The 18,373-nt window shown below is 39.3% G+C and overlaps 1 protein-coding gene across 1 annotated transcript; it reads left to right on the forward strand.

Annotated features, from left to right (window-relative positions):
* The first annotated feature begins 1,413 nt into the window (after positions 1–1,413).
* On the forward strand, positions 1,414–6,497 carry LOC104414060 (disease resistance protein RPV1). Its single transcript, XM_039299837.1, has 4 exons — positions 1,414–1,865; positions 2,956–4,057; positions 4,526–4,798; positions 4,902–6,497. Exons 1-4 carry the CDS (start codon positions 1,414–1,416, stop codon positions 6,495–6,497), a joined length of 3,423 nt encoding a protein of 1,140 aa, XP_039155771.1.
* The last annotated feature ends 11,876 nt before the right edge of the window (positions 6,498–18,373 follow it).

Below are 18,373 nucleotides of genomic sequence, written 5' to 3' on the forward strand. Positions count from 1 at the left end.
GATCTCAAATTCATGCTCGTTGATTTGGCGAGCCTCGAGTTTGACGCTTGTGCTTATCAATTTGGGGAGTGGAAAATATTTTCCTTACTGAATATCGGAAAATATTTTTCGAAACATTTTCATGTTTTAGCAAAACATTAGAAAATATTGTCATTTTCCTGAAAATTGACTTATGGGAAAATATTTTCCGAAAATGATTCATTTTCCGCGAAACGAACGGACCCGTTTTTGGCACTAGGCCTGAAGTTTAGGAGATTCAATTGCAGCTTTTTGTGCTTTTCATACGTAAGATTTTAAGAGTCACACGAGCAAAGATAGCCATTCTAGAGGCCCTTCTTGGGTGGAAGGCGGAGAGAGTTAAAATTATCATTTGAACACAAAAAAGCACAAGTTTGAGAATTTTCAATTGGGGATGCCTCTTTGACTGATTCTCTCCCCAATTACCAGCACAATTTCTCAGACCAAGTTTTACTTACTCGGAGCATTTAAATTTAAAGATCAACCACTTCAAGCTCGAAATAATTATCTAATGAAAGATAATTCAGTTATCAATAATAATTTATACCAAATTTTCGATGGATAATGAAAATAGTTTGTATTCATTCATTTTAATATGTGATGTTAGCAATTAATTTTTTTAAAATTTAAAAAATTTATTTTCTTGAAGTAAGATGATCCTAGTGTTTTTCCACGGGTGTATCAGTCCTTTTCTTTTCCTTTGACTTGTGAAAGTTCGACTAAAATATCTTCCAACTGCAGAGTACACCCAAGGGGATGACGACTTAGATCCATAAAAATAATGCTGGAAGAGTGCGCCTCCGGTCTTGTCAGATCTTTTCCTGGAAACCGTAACCAACCTCACTCCATTCCCAAGGCGACACATGTCGTCCAGGAAACTTGAAGCCGCAAGTCGACGTCCTCGATTTCGCAGAAAGAGGCAGATAACCTCGAGACCTTCCTCTTGAGGTACGGTTCCTTCAGCTCGATCTTGACGATGGAGGACTGAAACGGCGACGAGGGTTGGACTGAGACGGCGGTGGGGCGGTGGTGTTGGTTGGGTGTTGTAGACGTTGGTGTGGAAGAGAAGAAGAAGAAGAAGAAAACAAAGGGAAAATGAAGATAGGGGAAGAGAGGTGAGACAGACGGGTGACATGAGGTGAGGGAGGGTGAGCGCTGTGCGAGAGTGGGATTTTCATGCGTTGAAATCCTGTTCCTACCCTATATTTTCATTGTCTCAGAACTCTTCCCACTTTCCATTTCTGGCTCTCAGGTCTGGGCTCTCTCTCTCTCTCTCTCTCTCTCTCTCCCCTCCGGCGGCGACCTTCTGTCCTTCTCTCCATACCATCGACTCAGTTGCAGTCTCATCTCGATCGGCCGTTAATCAGCGCACTAGGTGCTCTCTTTACATCAAGAATGAAGTTTGAGGTGTTCCTGAGTTTCAGGGGACCGGATACTCGGAACACCTTTACTAGTTGCCTCTACAGTGACATGGTGGAGAAAGGAATCCGTGTCTTCAAAGATGATGAGGAGGTCCGAGTCGGTCAGAAAATTAGTGGACAACTTTTGCGGGCCCTTGACGACACCCAGATCTATATCCCCATCTTCTCTAAGGGCTTTGCTTCCAGTCCGTGGTGTCTTCATGAGGTCGCACATATGGTAGATTGCACTTCCAAATCAGATGGGAAGAAGGAGATCCTCCCCGTTTTTTTCGATGTAGAGCCGGATGATGTCAAGCTTAAAACAAATTTGTACAGAGATGGCCTCTCTAAACATGAGAAGAAGTATGGCTCCCTTGAAGTCAAGCGCTGGGGAGATGCTCTGGTTGAGGTTCCAATTAGAGCAGGTTGGAAGCTGGAACGAAAAGGGTAAGTTCTATACAACTTTTTCTTGAGTTCTTAATTTTAACATAATCTATCAAGAACTTAGCTAAAGTATTACTGGTTGTGTTATACATCTAACGATATCAATCATCTCTAGGACTTTTACCTCGCATTCCATCCAGTCTTCTGAGTAATCAATTTCTCTGTAAGTTGAAAAAAGTTGACGTAAATGTTACGTCATCGTCAAGTTGTTGCTGAATGCTAAGTTAGCATTCTGTTTGGTTGTCGAAAACCGTAGAACAGCTTTAAATAACAAATTGATAATTTTCAACCAATTTAGAAAAAAGAGAAGTGAAAACAACGACGGCCATATGTTGTTATAAATATGATTTTTGGGTATTTTAGAAATTTTGAGAATAGTCCTCTTTTATAACATATGGGTGTGTAAAAGATTTATATTTTTAAAGAAAAATAGAGGAATAGTTTATAAGTTTCAACGTAATAATCAATACATAGATACTTACAAGAAGCAATAATCTCGCATCACACCCTCACTTTCTTCATCACTAATATGAAAATTGGAAAAGTTTAGTGACAATGTCTGTTCTGCCACTCTGACACTTGTCACGTATTAGTTGGCTCTTTGTTTGCTCGCATGTGCACTTTACCAGAGAGAGAGAGAGAGAGAGAGAGACTCGGAGATGCGGTATGAGTAGATGGACAAAATAGTTATCAAGATGTAACTAGATTCTTTTCCGCTCTGTGCTCTTCTTCAACCAAATATGAAATGACCTAATTTCCTTTCTTCTTAATTAACGCATCCAAACTAAGTATTAGTGTTTAACCCAATCAGTGAGAATTTGGGCAGCGGTTAGTGTTTAAATCCAATCAATGGGAACCTGCGCAGGGACAACAGCCAATTGGAGCCCATTATAATTATGATAATTTTCATTGTAACTTGAGATTCTTATGTTTAAATGGATTGAAATTTGTTATTTGAAGAACGACCACTGTTTGTAAATCGGTCTTGATATACTTGGCTTATGTTATTCAAATTGCATACGCTTGAAAGTTAGGAATAGCACATTGTCATTATTTTCTCGGTCTAAATTTGTCTACCATCTCTGTCCGGCAGGTATGGGGAACTTACAAAATTGATTATTCGAGAGCTTCTACTTAAGCTGAAGGGGAAGAACATATCTCTTCCTGACCATCTAGTTGAAACGGATGATTTAAAACGTGTAGAAAAATTGTTGGACGTTGACTCTAGTGACCATGTACGATTCCTTATAATCCATGGAGTAGGTGGTATTGGTAAATCAATTCTTGCTAGTGTTATCTTCAACCGACTCCGGTCTAAATTCGATTGTAGTAGTTTCCTCGATGATGTCGCATGTCAAGGAATTTTAGACGTGCAAAAGAAATTTTTATCTGATACACTAGGCTCAACCTCTATTGATGGAATCCATGACCCCAACGATGGGATTGATCGTATAAGAAGAGGTCTTAGCAACAAGAAAGTTCTAGTTGTTGTTGATAATGTGGACAAGAAGAGACAACTCGATAAACTTGCAGGGAGATGCGATTGGTTTGGTTCCGGAAGTAGGATCATTATCACAGTCAGGGACAAAAACACAATGCTAGATAAGGACTACCATATACTACCCAACAATTACTTGGCCTACCCAATGTTGGAGATGCCTATAGATCGAGCAATTCAACTTTTCAGTAGGCATGCCTTTAGAAGTGATACTCCTCCAGAAGGTTGCTACAATTTCTCGAAAGAAGTCGTTTCAAGCATAGGAAGGCTTCCTTTGACTCTGGAAGTTGTGGGTTCTCGTTTTGCCAATACAGTTAGATCAGAGTGGGACGAAACATTGGAGGACTTAAAGCAAGTGCCACATAGGTGCGTAAGAAATACACTGATGATGAGTATCAAGAAATTGGATGACATAGAAAAAGCCATGTTCCTGGACATAGCATGCTTTTGCATAGGGGAGGATAAGACTTATGCGGATTACATGTGGCGTAGTAGTGGATATTCTCCACGCAGCACAATTGATGTTCTTCTCCTCATGTCATTGATAAAAATAGATGAGTTCAATAGGTTCTGGATGCATGATGAAGTTCGAGATCTAGGAAGGTACATTGTCAAGGAAGAGAATTTTGAAGATGCTGGAGAGCGTCGTTGGGTGCGGATTGATGAGAATACTCTAGACATACAAAGCAGCAACAAGGTGAAAGTTATTACAAGTAGAAGATATAACCGATCTAGCAAAATCTTTGGTCATGTGCTCTGATGTGAGGTTTCTAATTTACAGAGAAATAGAAAAAAACTCTTTAACAATGAAAGTAAATGTTTTTGTGCCTTACTCATGCAAGACAAGAAGAAAGCTAACATGCCATTTGGTTAGTTGAAATTCCTCATTTCTTGTTTTGGTGCGAATGAAAATGAATTCTTTTTTTCCTTGAAAAAGTGTTTAGTCTATAAAAAGACAAAGGAATCAACACCGAATGGACATTTTAAACATGCTTGTTTTGTCTTATTTTCAAGTTGAGAAGAACAGTAACTATTTTATCACAACTTGTGCTTAATTTGATTAGTTTGGGGCTGAAGAAGAACTATTGATATTGTTGATTACGTGCATTTGTTTTTTTGCTTCCCCTGTTGCATACTCATCTTTATTCTCTACTACTGTTGGCAGGAAAAACGAGCTGTACGAGCACTCAGCTTGGGTATTAGTTATGAGTTAACAGCTAAAGAATTAGCCTATTTGCCAATGCTAAGGTTCCTTGGAGGGGAGAGATTGAATTTGGTAGGCGACTTCAAAAATCTTCTTTGTAATTTGAGGTGGTTTTCTTGGCGTCATTGCCCGTTGGATTTTTCAGCGACGAATCTTCAACTGGTGAATTTGGTCGTGCTCAACCTTTCGGGGAGCATGATCACTTACGACTGGGGTGGATGGAGGCCAATCAAGGTACCAACACACCTCACTCATGTTTGCTGCAAATTCTATCTATTGACCTTCATAGTCTCATACTTTTTGTTGGCATGTAATCCATCCTATTTTTCCATTGCAGATGGCAAAAAAGTTGAAAATTCTAGATTTGACGCAATGCTCTGAGTTGACTAAGACACCTGATTTTTCAGAGTTTGACAAGTTGGAGAAATTAATTCTCGTAAGGTGTGTGAATTTATCTACAATTGACAGCTCGATTGGTAAGCTAAAACTGCTTAATACTTTGAATATCAAGGGATGTGAATCCCTCGAAGGGTTGCCCGAAGAAATCGGTTCTCTAGAGTGCTTGTTGGAGATTATCATGCCCCATTTTGGCAAATTGTCCAAGCTTCCTGAGACACTAGGCAATCTAAAATATTTGACGAAATTTGAAATACCATTTCATCATCATATCATCCAACTTCCTCACTCTATTGGAAAACTAGAATCATTGATCCAGTTGGATTTAAGAGCCTCGGGGATCTTCGTTCTCCCTGATTCAATTGGAAGGTTAAAGAATCTCAAGCATTTACTTTTATCTCAATGCAAGGATCTACATGGACTTCCGGATTCTATTGGGGAATTAGAATCATTAGTCGAGTTGGATTTAAAATTCTCGAGGATCTGTGTTCTCCCTGATTCCATTGGAAGGTTGACCAATCTCAAACATTTGCTTTTATCTGAATGTAAGAATCTACAAGAGCTTCCAGTCTCTATTGGGGAATTAGAATCATTGGTTGAGTTGGATTTAAAACTCTCGGGGATCTCCATTCTCCTTGATTCCATTGGAAATTTGAAGAGACTAAAAGTCTTAAAGATGTCATTCACAAAGATACGCACGATACCTTGTGCTCTTGGAGGGCTAGAGACGCTTGAAGAGCTCGATGCCTCGTTTTGTCCATGTCTCAAGGATGAAATCCCATGGGAAATGTGGTGCCTAACCCGTTTGAGGATGTTGGACTTAGATGGGAGCCCAATCTCTATGGTGCCTAGAAAGATAAGGGGTTTCTCTAGTCTCCATACACTTAGAATTGCAAGTCATCGGCTTTGCCCGTTGCCAGAGCTTCCCTCAAGTTTGAAATGCCTAGTTGTTGAAGCTGCTCAATTCCCTGCTCTTCCCTCGAGCATAGTTGATTCTCATGATCTCAAAGTTTATAAAGAACAATGTATAACGTTATCCTTGAAACCTTACCCTATCCTACAATTGCCAGATTTTTCCAACTTCCAAAGCTTGTCGGTTATCTCTATCAGCGGCTGTTTAACACCACGTGTGCCGAATCTCTCGCGCTTGAAGAGGCTACAAGAGTTACGGCTTCATGAATTCCCCAAACTGGAGGAGATTCCAGGTTTAGGGGAATTGGAATCACTGAAGTTTCTACAAATTATTGACTGTAGCGTGATTGAACAATTGTCTGACCTATCGAAGTTGAAAAAACTAATGCATCTTGAGTTATTATTTTGTAGAAAGTTGAGAGTTGTCGAAGGTTTGAAAGAATTGAATTCTCTGAAGAATGTGAAGATTATAGATTGCATGTCCCTGGAAAGGTTGCCCGATGTGCCGACATTCACCAAGTTGGACACAGATTGGAGGTTGCGTCGAAAAGCTACAAAACTCACCATCCAGTCTACCGTATTGGGGAAGCAAATGCGACATTGGAAATTACGGAACTTGAAGTAGAATGCATCATCACAAAAGTACAGGGACTTCTGATTAAAGCACATCAAGTCCGGGTTCGAGTTGGTGCAATACTAAGGCAAGTAGCTTCTAACTCCTTCCAAATTTTCTTTGCATCATAGATATTGGTTTGAATGTTTCCATCGAAATTGTCAGGTACATCTGGATCACATCAAAGGAAAAAAAAGTTTTTAGTTCGGCTTTTGTTTGCTTAACTGTAGAGCTGGGTTTGGAAAAACGCTTAGAAAGAGTTGGCGGTGAGTATTTAGAGTTTAGAGGCCTTGGCGTGTGGAATTAACCCAAATTGACAAACACACGCTCACCACCAACATGAACAAATCCAAGTATCCTCATGCCACTTCATGACCCTTGTCTTATATTTCTTAATGATGCTGAGGTGATGTTTTCTTTATCAAATTGAATACATGTGATGCATGAAGTTATTATGCTTTTTTTTTTTTTTTGGTAAAAGGTAAGAATAAAAGTTATTATGCTTTATTCATTTCAATTGTGAGATTTTGTAGGACTACTGTCAACTTTTCTAAAAACTTAAACCATTAGATGAAAGCGTAGTTTAATAGTTAATTACACCAAAACTCCCTCTCACGCTTAGGTCTTCTTGTCTAGTATTAAGCATAAATATATTTAATAAGGGAGGCAAATGAAGTTTGGAAAGATTTAAAATCATGATCTCCTATTTTGATATCATGTGGGATTTTGTGTGATCACTGCCAACTATTCTAAAAACTTAAACTATTAGGTGAAGGCGTGATTTAGTATTTAATCATGCTAACATCAATTACGCACTATTCGTTTCAATTAGCTGGAAAGTATGAATATATTATGTATGATGAGGCTTAACAAATATTCATTACCAATATGGTATAATATCCGTTGCATTAGGCACGATGGCATCTTGACATTTAGCTAAGGAAAGACTATAAACATTTCCAATTTGTTATTCTTCGCTCATTTGAGGAAACAATAATGAGGACTACTACAATTACCAAATTCGCTTATTGAAATGTTGCCTATGTGATTTTACATTGTCAATGAGTTGTATCACATATTGATGATTTATATTGAAGTAATAATTTAATCACATATTTAGAGTTTAGAGGCTTGGCGCGTGGAATTAACCCACACACGCTCACCACCAACATGAACAAATCCAAGTATCCTCATGCCACTTCTTGACCCTTGTCTTATATTTCTTAATGATGCTGAGGTGATGTTTTCTTTATCAAATTGAATACATGTGATGCATGAAGTTATTATGCTTTTTTTTTTTTGGTAAAAGGTAAGAATAAAAGTTATTATGCTTTATTCATTTCAATTGTGAGATTTTGTAGGACTACTGTCAACTTTTCTAAAAACTTAAACCATTAGATGAAAGCGTGGTTTAATAGTTAATTACACCAAAACTCCCTCTCACGCTTAGGTCTTCTTGTCTAGTATTAAGTGTAAATATATTTAATAAGGGAGGCAAATGAAGTCTGGAAAGATTTAAAATCATGATCTCCTGTTTTGATATCATGTGAGATTTTGTGTGATCACTGCCAACTATTCTAAAAACTTAAACTATTAGGTGAATGCGTGATTTAATATTTAATCATGCTAACATCAATTACGCACTATTCGTTTCAATTAGCTGGAAAGTATGAATATATTACGTATGATGAGGCTTAACAAATATTCATTACCAATATGGTATAATATCCGTTTAATTAGGCACGATGGCATCTTGACATTTAGCTAAGGAAAGACTATAAACATTTCCAATTTGTTATTCTTCGCTCATTTGAGGAAACAATAATGAGGACTACTACAATTACCAAATTCGCTTATTGAAATGTTGCCTATGTGATTTTACATTGCCAATGAGTTGTATCACATATTGATGATTTATATTGAAGTAATAATTTAATCACATATTTAGAGTTTAGAGGCTTGGCGCGTGGAATTAACCCAAATTGACACACACGCTCACCACCAACATGAACAAATCCAAGTATCCTCATGCCACTTCTTGACCCTTGTCTTATATTTCTTAATGATGCTGAGGTGATGTTTTCTTTATCAAATTAAATACATGTGATGCATGAAGTTATTATGCTTTTTTTTTTTTTTTTTGGTAAAAGGTAAGAATAAAAGTTATTATGCTTTATTCATTTCAATTGTGAGATTTTGTAGGACTACTGTAAACTTTTCTAAAAACTTAAACCATTAGATGAAAGCGTGGTTTAATAGTTAATTACACCAAAACTCCCTCTCACGCTTAGGTCTTCTTGTCTAGTATTAAGTGTAAATATATTTAATAAGGGAGGCAAATGAAGTCTGGAAAGATTTAAAATCATGATCTCCTGTTTTGATATCATGTGAGATTTTGTGTGATCACTGCCAACTATTCTAAAAACTTAAACTATTAGGTGAAGGCGTGGTTTAATATTTAATCATGCTAACATCAATTACGCACTATTCGTTTCCATTAGCTGGAAAGTATGAATATATTACGTATGATGAGGCTTAACAAATATTCATTACCAATATGGTATAATATCCGTTGCATTAGGCACGATGGCATCTTGACGTTTAGCTAAGGAAAGACTATAAACATTTCCAATTTGTTATCCTTCGCTCATTTGAGGAAACAATAATGAGGACTACTACAATTACCAAATTTGCTTATTGAAATGTTGCCTATGTGATTTTACATTGCCAATGAGTTGTATCACATATTAATGATTTATATTGAAGTAATAATTTAATAACCCTAAGTTTTGATTGTACCAATTTGACAGGTTGAAAGACTTGATCAAATTATCTAAGAGTAAAATACATGTTTACACTGTCACGCCCCGATCCTCTGAGCGCGTGCCCATCTCTCTATAGTCAATTAAATAGTGACGTCCCTGGACGCATCGCCGACCCATTCATTTTAATGCACATACAGAAGTAAATAATTAATCCCCAGACAACAACAAGATGGGATAAAAAAAGTAGGGGCATAAATTTTCAAACTGGAAATCACAACACACTTATATATATACAAGGTTTGCAAAATAGGGGGAGGGTTTCATAAAACTACGGATCCTCATCCTCATCCTCATCTTCATCCTCATTGGAGCCTTAAGCTAAATACATTGGGGACTCCGGTTCCGATAGGTTGGGGTCCACCACTGAACCACCTGGAGGATCTGTTGTGCCTTTTACAAAAGCAACCTCTAGCACATAAAAAGGAACCTCGGACTCCGGTATGGGCCCCTCTCATTGGCCATTCCGTGTCCTACCGATATCATGATTTGTATTGATGGGGCACCTTTGTGGCATCCCAAAATTCATAATGACCTCTAATTACATTAAGGTCTATGAATAGGTGATGGGAGTGTTATTGATTTATGTTATGGCCTTTAGACCAAAGAATTTTAATAGATTAATGCCGAGTATTTTAATGGAGAATTATTTGGGTAGAAATACATCTTATGTTAATGGATGATCAAGGTTTGTGCTATACGACAATTTGATAAGGAAGATTTTGTTCTTGACTATGCATCTTATAAGATTTAAGTCTTATTGATTTAAATTACAAAGTTTTGTGGCCTTATAAATTTTAATTAGGTGTATTCATTTAAATGGGGATTAAATGGAATAAGAATAGGAGAGGGTGGGCTAATTTCCTAAGGCCCAAAGCCTGTCCAAAACCAGCCCACGCTGCCCCGCATTCGGCGACCAAGGCTGGCCCAAGCCCAGCCGAATGAAAGCCCAAGATCGGCCCAAGAAGAAGGCCCATCAGCCTTGCATGTAATCGGACAAGTGGAGGCACGCCCATTGCATGGACGTGCAAAGTGTCTTCATCCTTGGGGCCACTTGTCACTTGCATGCAAAACCTAATAATTACAAGCAAATAAGAGAATAAAAGGAAAAAGGGGAGGGGGAATTCGACTAGAAGAGAGATAAGAGGGAGAGAGTACCGTCCAAAAGAGAGAAAGAGAGGAAGAGAGGAAGAGGGGAAGGAAGGAAGAGGATCGTCCGCCGTCCGTTCACTGCTTTGCCGCCGTTCTTGTTGCTGTTTTGTGCTTAATCTAAGGCAAGTTGGGACTGATTTCCACCCTTGCATGTGTGCCTTGCATGTATGATTTATTTGTGGTAGGTTTCGGATCATAGGGAAGGCAAAAATCGGAGCTAGAATGTGGCTGTTCTTGACTTTGCATGCTGATTTCGTGAGATCCGCCTGAACCAGAATCTTGTGAGAGCTTGCATGCATGTTTAGAGTCCGATTTTGACTTTGATCTCTTCATGAAAGTTGTAGCTAACATCTTAAAATACAATATAATGAAATTTGGTGGAAAATGATGGAGATTTGAGGGTTAAACGCTCATCCTATGGAGACCTCAGATCTGGAAAGATTTCATTGACCTTTTGATGGATTTGTGGTTGCATGTTGATTTTTGCAAAGAATATCTCTTCGATTTCTTCATGAAAGTTGTAGGAAACATCGTAAACTACAACATAATCAAATTTGAAGCAAAATGAACAAGTATAACCTAGTAAATCGACTAGATCTTGAAGACGGTAATTCTGGAGATGTAGTACAGGACACCCGAGACTTCATGGACCTAAATGACGACTATACTATGGAAATTTGAATTGGATCTCTTCATGAAACTTGTATAAAACATCTTGATGTAGAACATATCCAAATTTCAGAGGAAACGAAGAAAAATAAGTGGGTGAAAACTCGATATTTCGGAGATACCTACACTGGACGTTTCGGTACTAGAACCAGAAACTTCGTATGACTATAGAAAATTATCTAAAACGAATCTGGCCTAGAAGTCTTCATGAAAAATCTACATTATTGTCTTAACTATAATCTGGTAAAATTTCATAATTTTCGGAGGTCGTTCGGGTATTTTAATCAAATTATTTCGAGAACTGCACATTCTGTTTCTATCCGAAATTGTATGCCGTGTTGGTGTAAATCATATCTTTTGTGTGGAACTCTATTGGGCATGTATTTCTCATGAAATTATTATCTTATTGTCTTGCCTATCACATGCCTTGATTTCATGATTTTTGAGAAGCATATGGATATTTAATTTAAGTATTTTCAAAAATGGTACATGCTGTAATTTTGAAAAAGGCATGAAATATGGACCATTTTAAATTGCATGGACTCCATGAAGTGTATTGTTATGGATGATGGTGTCTTGCTGCATGTACGATAATGATTTGAGATGCATGTATGAATTCAATGATGAATATGATCTTGGTTTCCATCACATCGCATGCCATGTTGAAATTGAGCCATAATTGTGAATGTGAAATTGAAAATGAGATGTATAAGAACATGCATCGTGGTGATGATGATACTGTTGGAGGTGTGAGCCGACGATGCCCCGGGAGTCGGGATGCCCAAAGGTTCGAATGAGTCGATGCCCTTTGGATGCCTGGTTGTATTATGAATACATGCCCAGAGGTTTTCCCCGAGAGTGTCGGGATGCCCGGTTGTATTATGATACATGCCCGGAGGGTGAGGGGTTGTACCATGATGCATGCCCGGAGGGTAGGGGTAACCATTTTCATGGCGAGCCCTGGAGATTCCTCGTGATGTCAGGTGGGATGCGAGATGCCCAGAGGTTCGAATGAGTCGATGCCCTTTGGATGCCCGGTTGTATTTTGAATACATGCCCGGAGGTTCCTCGTGATGCCGGTTGGAATACGAGATGCCCGGAATGTGGGGGTGCCGGATGCCCGGTTGTATCTTGGATACATGCCCGGAGGTTTCTCACAATGCCAGGATTGGGCGTGAGTGATGAATATGGGATACAAACATTGGTCCCGGGAAAGAGAAATGTGGCGGTCCAAAATGAAATTGAAATTGAATTATGCATGATGATATATGCATGATATGATGAGATGTGCATGGATACATGGTAATGATGATGGTACATGTGATATGATGATATGATGATGATGTTACATGCATGGATGCATGGTAATGATGATGGTACATGTGATATGATGATATGATGATGATGTTACATGTATGGATGCATGGTAATGATGATGGTACATGTGATATGGTGATATGATGATGATATACGCATGGATGCATGGTAAGGATGATGCCATATGTGACATGTTGATGGTAAGTGTATGATATGATGATGAAGTCTATATGATGATGATGGTACATGAGGTATGACAACATGTGCATGATGCCATGGTATGTTGTGCATGGATGCTTGTATGACATGTGATGCTATGATTGTGATGATTGCATGGCATGATGTATTGAGCGGTTTATTAGTCTTTTACCTTCTGAGTGGTTGTACTCACCCCTTTGGGGACCAACATTTCAAACTAGATAAGATGCCTCTGCTGCCACTACTACTAGTAGACGGATCGAGTGATTGGATATGATCGTGAGGAGGAGGATAGCAAAGGAAGGAGCTTTTAGACGCCGACACTAATCGATGGACTTTAAGTGTATGACTGTTGGAGGGGATGTCGGTCATCTTTTGAAGTATAGCCATGTATAGGAAACTATGGCATTTCGATGTATCGACTAAAGATGTCCATCTGCTTTATGTAAATAAAAGTGTACGGTTTTAACTTATATAAGATGTTTAGTAGGTGTGCATCGTTTTCTAAATATAGGGAAGAGAGCTTGTTGGATGTGCTTCCGTATATGAATTGCGCAAGGGACCTATAAAAAAAAAAAGTGTAAACCCCCTATGTTGTATGGACCCGCTGCAATTGAAATGATGTCAGAGTGACATGTTAATAGGGAAAGTGAAAGGTAAGCGAACTGTGGCGACCCTAACGGATCGGGGGCCGTCGAGGGGTGCCACAACCTTTTTGGGTAGACCCGCATCAATCCAGACTATGGATTTCACCAACTCATATACCCATCCCCTTGGGTCTCCATGAAGTGGGATGGAATTCTTTACCTTCTTTGGCTGACCAAAATGCTTGGGAGAAGTTGCCATCTAGGGACCTGAAATGTTATCCCACAACGGGGTGAGATGACATCTTAGCGAGTTCACCCCCTAAGATCCAACTAGGAAGAAAATACGACCCAAGGGTTGTCTAAGCACAAACACGAGTCAAATGACTTACCTTTGCCTCCATTCCTTCCTACAAGTCAGTATAATTTATAAATTCAATGAATCATTTCAACATCTCAATTCATTTAATCAGATCGAATCATTGATCAATCGACTCAGTCGATTCCATGTCATTAAGATCATCTCTCGGTCTACTCATTCAATATTATCTATCTAGTTCGATCGTATTAAGAATTGCTCACCCTAAGCCAAAGATAAATAATATAGCTCACCTAAAACTGATAATAGAGTATATTGCTCACCCAAAACTGATATATCCAAGGCCCACAAGCGGATATAGTATAATCACAATGCTCACCCAAAGCTAATAAGGTATACTGGTCACCCAAAACTGACATATCAAAGCCCATAGACTGATATAGTATACCAATATACCATTCACCTAAAGCTGACATATCGAAGCTCGCATGTTGATATAGTATACCTATGATGCTCACCATAAGCTGATAAAGTATACTGTTTACCCAAATCTGATATATCGAAACTCATAGGCTGATATAGTATACTTGTTCTCACCAACTGAGAATGCCACCATTTTTATCATTCCCGATAAAAATACTCGTGTGTAGGTACACGGTCAATCTTAACCAAAATATAATTTTATCCCACTTGAAAATCCCACTATTTATTATAGTGCATAAAATATTTTTTGGCGCTATAAACCGACGTCCAATGATTTTATAATCAATTACTGAAATTAATAAATTTTGGGTTAAATACCCAAAATTGCAAACAACACCCAATTTGCATAAAATAGTAGTCAATTAAATAAACAAATCGCACTATTGTAATCAGCATAAAATTCCGGTCACCGGTTATCCCGGTCTAATTTCCAGAAAATAAATAATTAATTAAATAATTGCAAAAATTACTTAATAAATACCAAAAATAGCATCTTAGGCCGAAAAAGCCTAATTAAAAATCGAAACGGGCACCAAAAATTTCCGAACCTGTTTAAATAAATACTAGAGCTTATCTAGTTACTAATTGCACTAAACTAACCACCTAACATGCAATAACGATCAATTAATTGACTAATCTATTCTAACTATCCACCTAATCCATACTTAACTTAAACTAATCAACCCTTAAATGTCATTAACTTTCCTAAGCAGGGATTAGTGAGTAAACTCACTTGATTAACGATCCACGCAGACCACAATGACGGGGATGCGGAGAGGATCGACAATCTTCAAAGTGGGTGTGGCTTTCGAGGTTTGGAAGGCCACCAAAACGGGCTAAATAGTGGGTTGGAAACTTAGGCTATTATGTTTTGTTCTTGGGCCGAACAAGGCTACTTCGGGCTTGGCTCAAGCTGGAATCGACCAAGGAGGAGGCGGACGGCTTGGCGGGGGCGAGCGGCGATCAGACAGTGGCTCACGGCGGCGAGAGTAGCTTGCGACAGTGGCTGAATGGCCTGAGGGACAGGCTCGATGCGAGAGCAAGGGCAGACAACGGCCAGGGACGTGCGGCTCGCGGGCGGGGCTCGCGGTGGCAGCGATGACGACGCGGGGGCTTTAGGCAGTCGGACGGGTTCGGATGGACAGAGAGGGCTGAGCTGTTCGATTTTTTGGGATTTTTGAAGCTCTTTGGTTTGCAATGGAGGGGGCTTGATAGCAGCAAGGGGAAGAAGGGGGACAACTTGGCTTGAGGGGGCCACTTGGTCTTCTATCCAATCTTCTTGTTTGCTTGACCTTATCCCACCACTTGGCCGGCTTCCTCTGCAGATTTTCCAGACTATTGGCTTCCTTTAGAAGTCTTGAGATGGTCCAAAGGTTGTGTCCATGGGGGAGCTACGGATTTTGAAGGTTTTCCCCTCAAATTGGACTTCAATTCCTTTTGAGTCAACTCAAATCAGCTCCCATAAATTCTATTATCAAGTCATCGATCAAATTTGTATTTTTCCTCACCAATAGAACCTACTTGCATCCCAATTTCGTGATAAAAAACGGTCTCATGAATTTTCCGGACAAAAACGGCCCTATCTTGACTTTTCGCCAAAAATCTCGGTTTGCAAAAAAAATTTCAAAGACCGAGTCGACGTTCTTAAAATGACTCATGATATGATAGAACTTTAAATTCCTAAAATTGGATTCAAATTTGCGGTTAATTTCAATCTGGCGTGATTTTAGCGTGACCTAGGCTATCGAGTAGCTTTTAGAAATTTTCGATGCAAATGACCTGTGGTCAATTTTTTTTTAGCCACAATAAGCCTCTTTGAAACATTGGCGACTTTCGGTTGTCGTGAAAATCTCAAGATTTCGATTATGGACACAGGATACCAAAATGACAGAAAAATCAATATTGTGTCGATCGATGAGAATTTTGTAATTTAGTGGAATCACCCACATTTAATCACACATATCAGTCGAACCGACCTATCTCCTATTTCTAATCGATTTTTACTGTGTTGAAATGATCTCTGTAGATGAGCATGGTCAAATAGTCGATCCTGATCGAATTCTCAGGTCTAATGTGTTAAAATTCCTTAATGACTTCCCCAGATAGTCTAGTTATCTTAGGAGTGATCAGTTCTGAGAATAGTACTATAGGCGCGTAGATGAAAGGCTCGATTTATTAAATTGAAAATAAGATTGAAATTCTAGGATGTCACAACTCTTCCCCTCTTATAAAAATTTCGTACTCGAAATTTAAACCGTTACAATACTTTAAACAAAAAGGTGGAGGTACAATTGTCTCATCGACTCTTCACTCTCCAAGGTTGCCCCTTTAGTGCCGTGGTGTTGCCTGACCACTTTGACTAACGGGATGGTCTTGGTGCGTAGAACTTTCTCTTTTCGATTCACAATCTGAACTAGGCTTTCAACGTGTGACACTCTGTCATCTACGTCTAATTCCTCGAAATTAAGCACATGAGTCGAGTCATGCTCATACTTCCTCAACATCGACATGTGAAAGACGTCATGCACTTGTGCCAGCCTTGGCGGTAATGCAAGACGATACGTTAGCATCCCGATTCTCTCTAGAATCTTAAAGGGACCTACATACCTCGGACTCAACTTTCCTTTCTTTCCAAAGCGTGAAGTACCCCTCATTATTGACACCTTCAAAAAAATGTGATCACCAACTTGGAATTCCAATGGTTTCCAGTGCTTATCTACGTAGCTTTTCTAGTGACTTTGAGTGGTCTTTAGTCTGCCTCTGATAACTGCAACTACATCCACTAACAACTGAACCAACTCTAGACTTGTGATTTTTCTTTCCTCGACTTCATCCCAACACATGGGTGTTTTGCACGCTCTGCCATACAACGCTTTAAAATGAGCCATTTGAATGCTCTGCCAGTAGCTGTTGTTGTAGGCAAATTCGACAAGATGAAGCTGTTTTTCTTAGCTTCCTTTGAAATCCAACACATAAGCTCGTAGCATGTCTTCGAGGGTTTGAATTGTCCTCTCAGACTGGCCATCCGTCTGAGGATGATACGTCGTATTGTACTACAGCTTGGTTCCTAAAGTAGCCTGCAAACTTTTCCAAAATGCAACTATAAATCTCGGGTTTCAATCTGAGGTAATCATTATCGGCACTCCATGTAAACGAACAATTTTTCGCACGTACAACTCTGCATGCCTATCCAAATCATGTGTCGAGTGATTCAGCAAATGAGGTCTCAACTGGAGGGAGGTGTATGCAACAACTCTACCATGTTGCATCGATACGCAACCCAGTCCTCTGAACGACACATCACTATAGATCTCGTATCTTTCAGAGCTAGATGGAATGGTTAGCACATGTGCGATAGTCAGCATTTGCTTAAGCTCTCAGAAACTACGCTTGCACTTATTTGTCCAAATAAACTTCTCTTCTTTCTTCAAGAGTCGAGTCAACGGCGACACTAAAGCCGAAAATCCTTCCACAAACCTTCTATAGTACCCTGCCAAACCCAGAAAACTTCTGATCTCTGTCATTGTAGTTAGTCTTAGCCAGTTAATCATTGCTTCAATCTTAGCTGGGTCCACGTGATTCCTTCGCCTGAAATCACGTGACCTAGGAAAGCAACATGAGTTAACCAAAACTCGCACTTGCTGAAATTAGTGTATAGCTGGCGAATTCTCAGAGTCCGCAGTACCATTCTCAGATGACTCTCATGTTCTTCAGTACTTCTCGAATACACCAAAATATTATCAATGAACACGATCACAAACTAATCAGGGTATTCCTTGAACACTCGGTTCATTAGATCCATGAAAGTAGCTGGAGTGCTCGTCAAACCGAACGGCATTACAGTGAACTCATAATGGCCGTATCGAGTACGAAATGCTGACTTTGGAATGTCTTCCTTCCTGATCCTCAGTTGATGATATCCCATCCTCAAGTCGATTTTTGAAAATATCGACACTCTTTGTAACTGATCAAACAAGTCGTCGATCCTCGGGAGTGGATACTTGTTCTTGATCGTCACCTAATTGAGTTGACGATAGTCAATGCATAGACACAACGAACCATCTTTCTTTTTCACGAACAGAATAGGTGCTCCCCAAGGTGATACACTGGGACGTATGAATCCCTTATCCAATAACTCCTGCATTCGCATCTTCAGTTCTTTCAACTCAGACAACGTCATTCGGTAAGGAGCCTTAGAGATTGGCTCTGTCCCGAGTGCTAACTCAATCACAAACTCGATTTCTCTCTCTGGTGGTAAACTTGACAATTCCTTTGCGAATACATTTGGAAATTCTTGCACCATTAAGCTATATTCGATCTTTAACTCTTCAACTGTCGTATCCA

The sequence above is a fragment of the Eucalyptus grandis genome, chromosome 8 (genome assembly GCF_016545825.1).
Source record: "Eucalyptus grandis isolate ANBG69807.140 chromosome 8, ASM1654582v1, whole genome shotgun sequence".
In the NCBI taxonomy this organism is placed as follows: Eukaryota; Viridiplantae; Streptophyta; class Magnoliopsida; order Myrtales; family Myrtaceae; genus Eucalyptus; species Eucalyptus grandis.

What these genes read in the sequence shown, in the direction of transcription:
- LOC104414060 (XM_039299837.1), top strand. Translation starts at nt 1,414, where the DNA reads ATGAAGTTTGAGGTGTTCCTGAGTTTCAGGGGACCGGATACTCGGAAC. An exon ending in ACATACAAAGCAGCAACAAG is followed by an intron (nt 4,058 to 4,525) that starts GTGAAAGTTATT and finishes TACTGTTGGCAG; the next exon opens with GAAAAACGAGCTGTACGAGC. An exon ending in GTGGATGGAGGCCAATCAAG is followed by an intron (nt 4,799 to 4,901) that starts GTACCAACACAC and finishes TTTCCATTGCAG; the next exon opens with ATGGCAAAAAAGTTGAAAAT.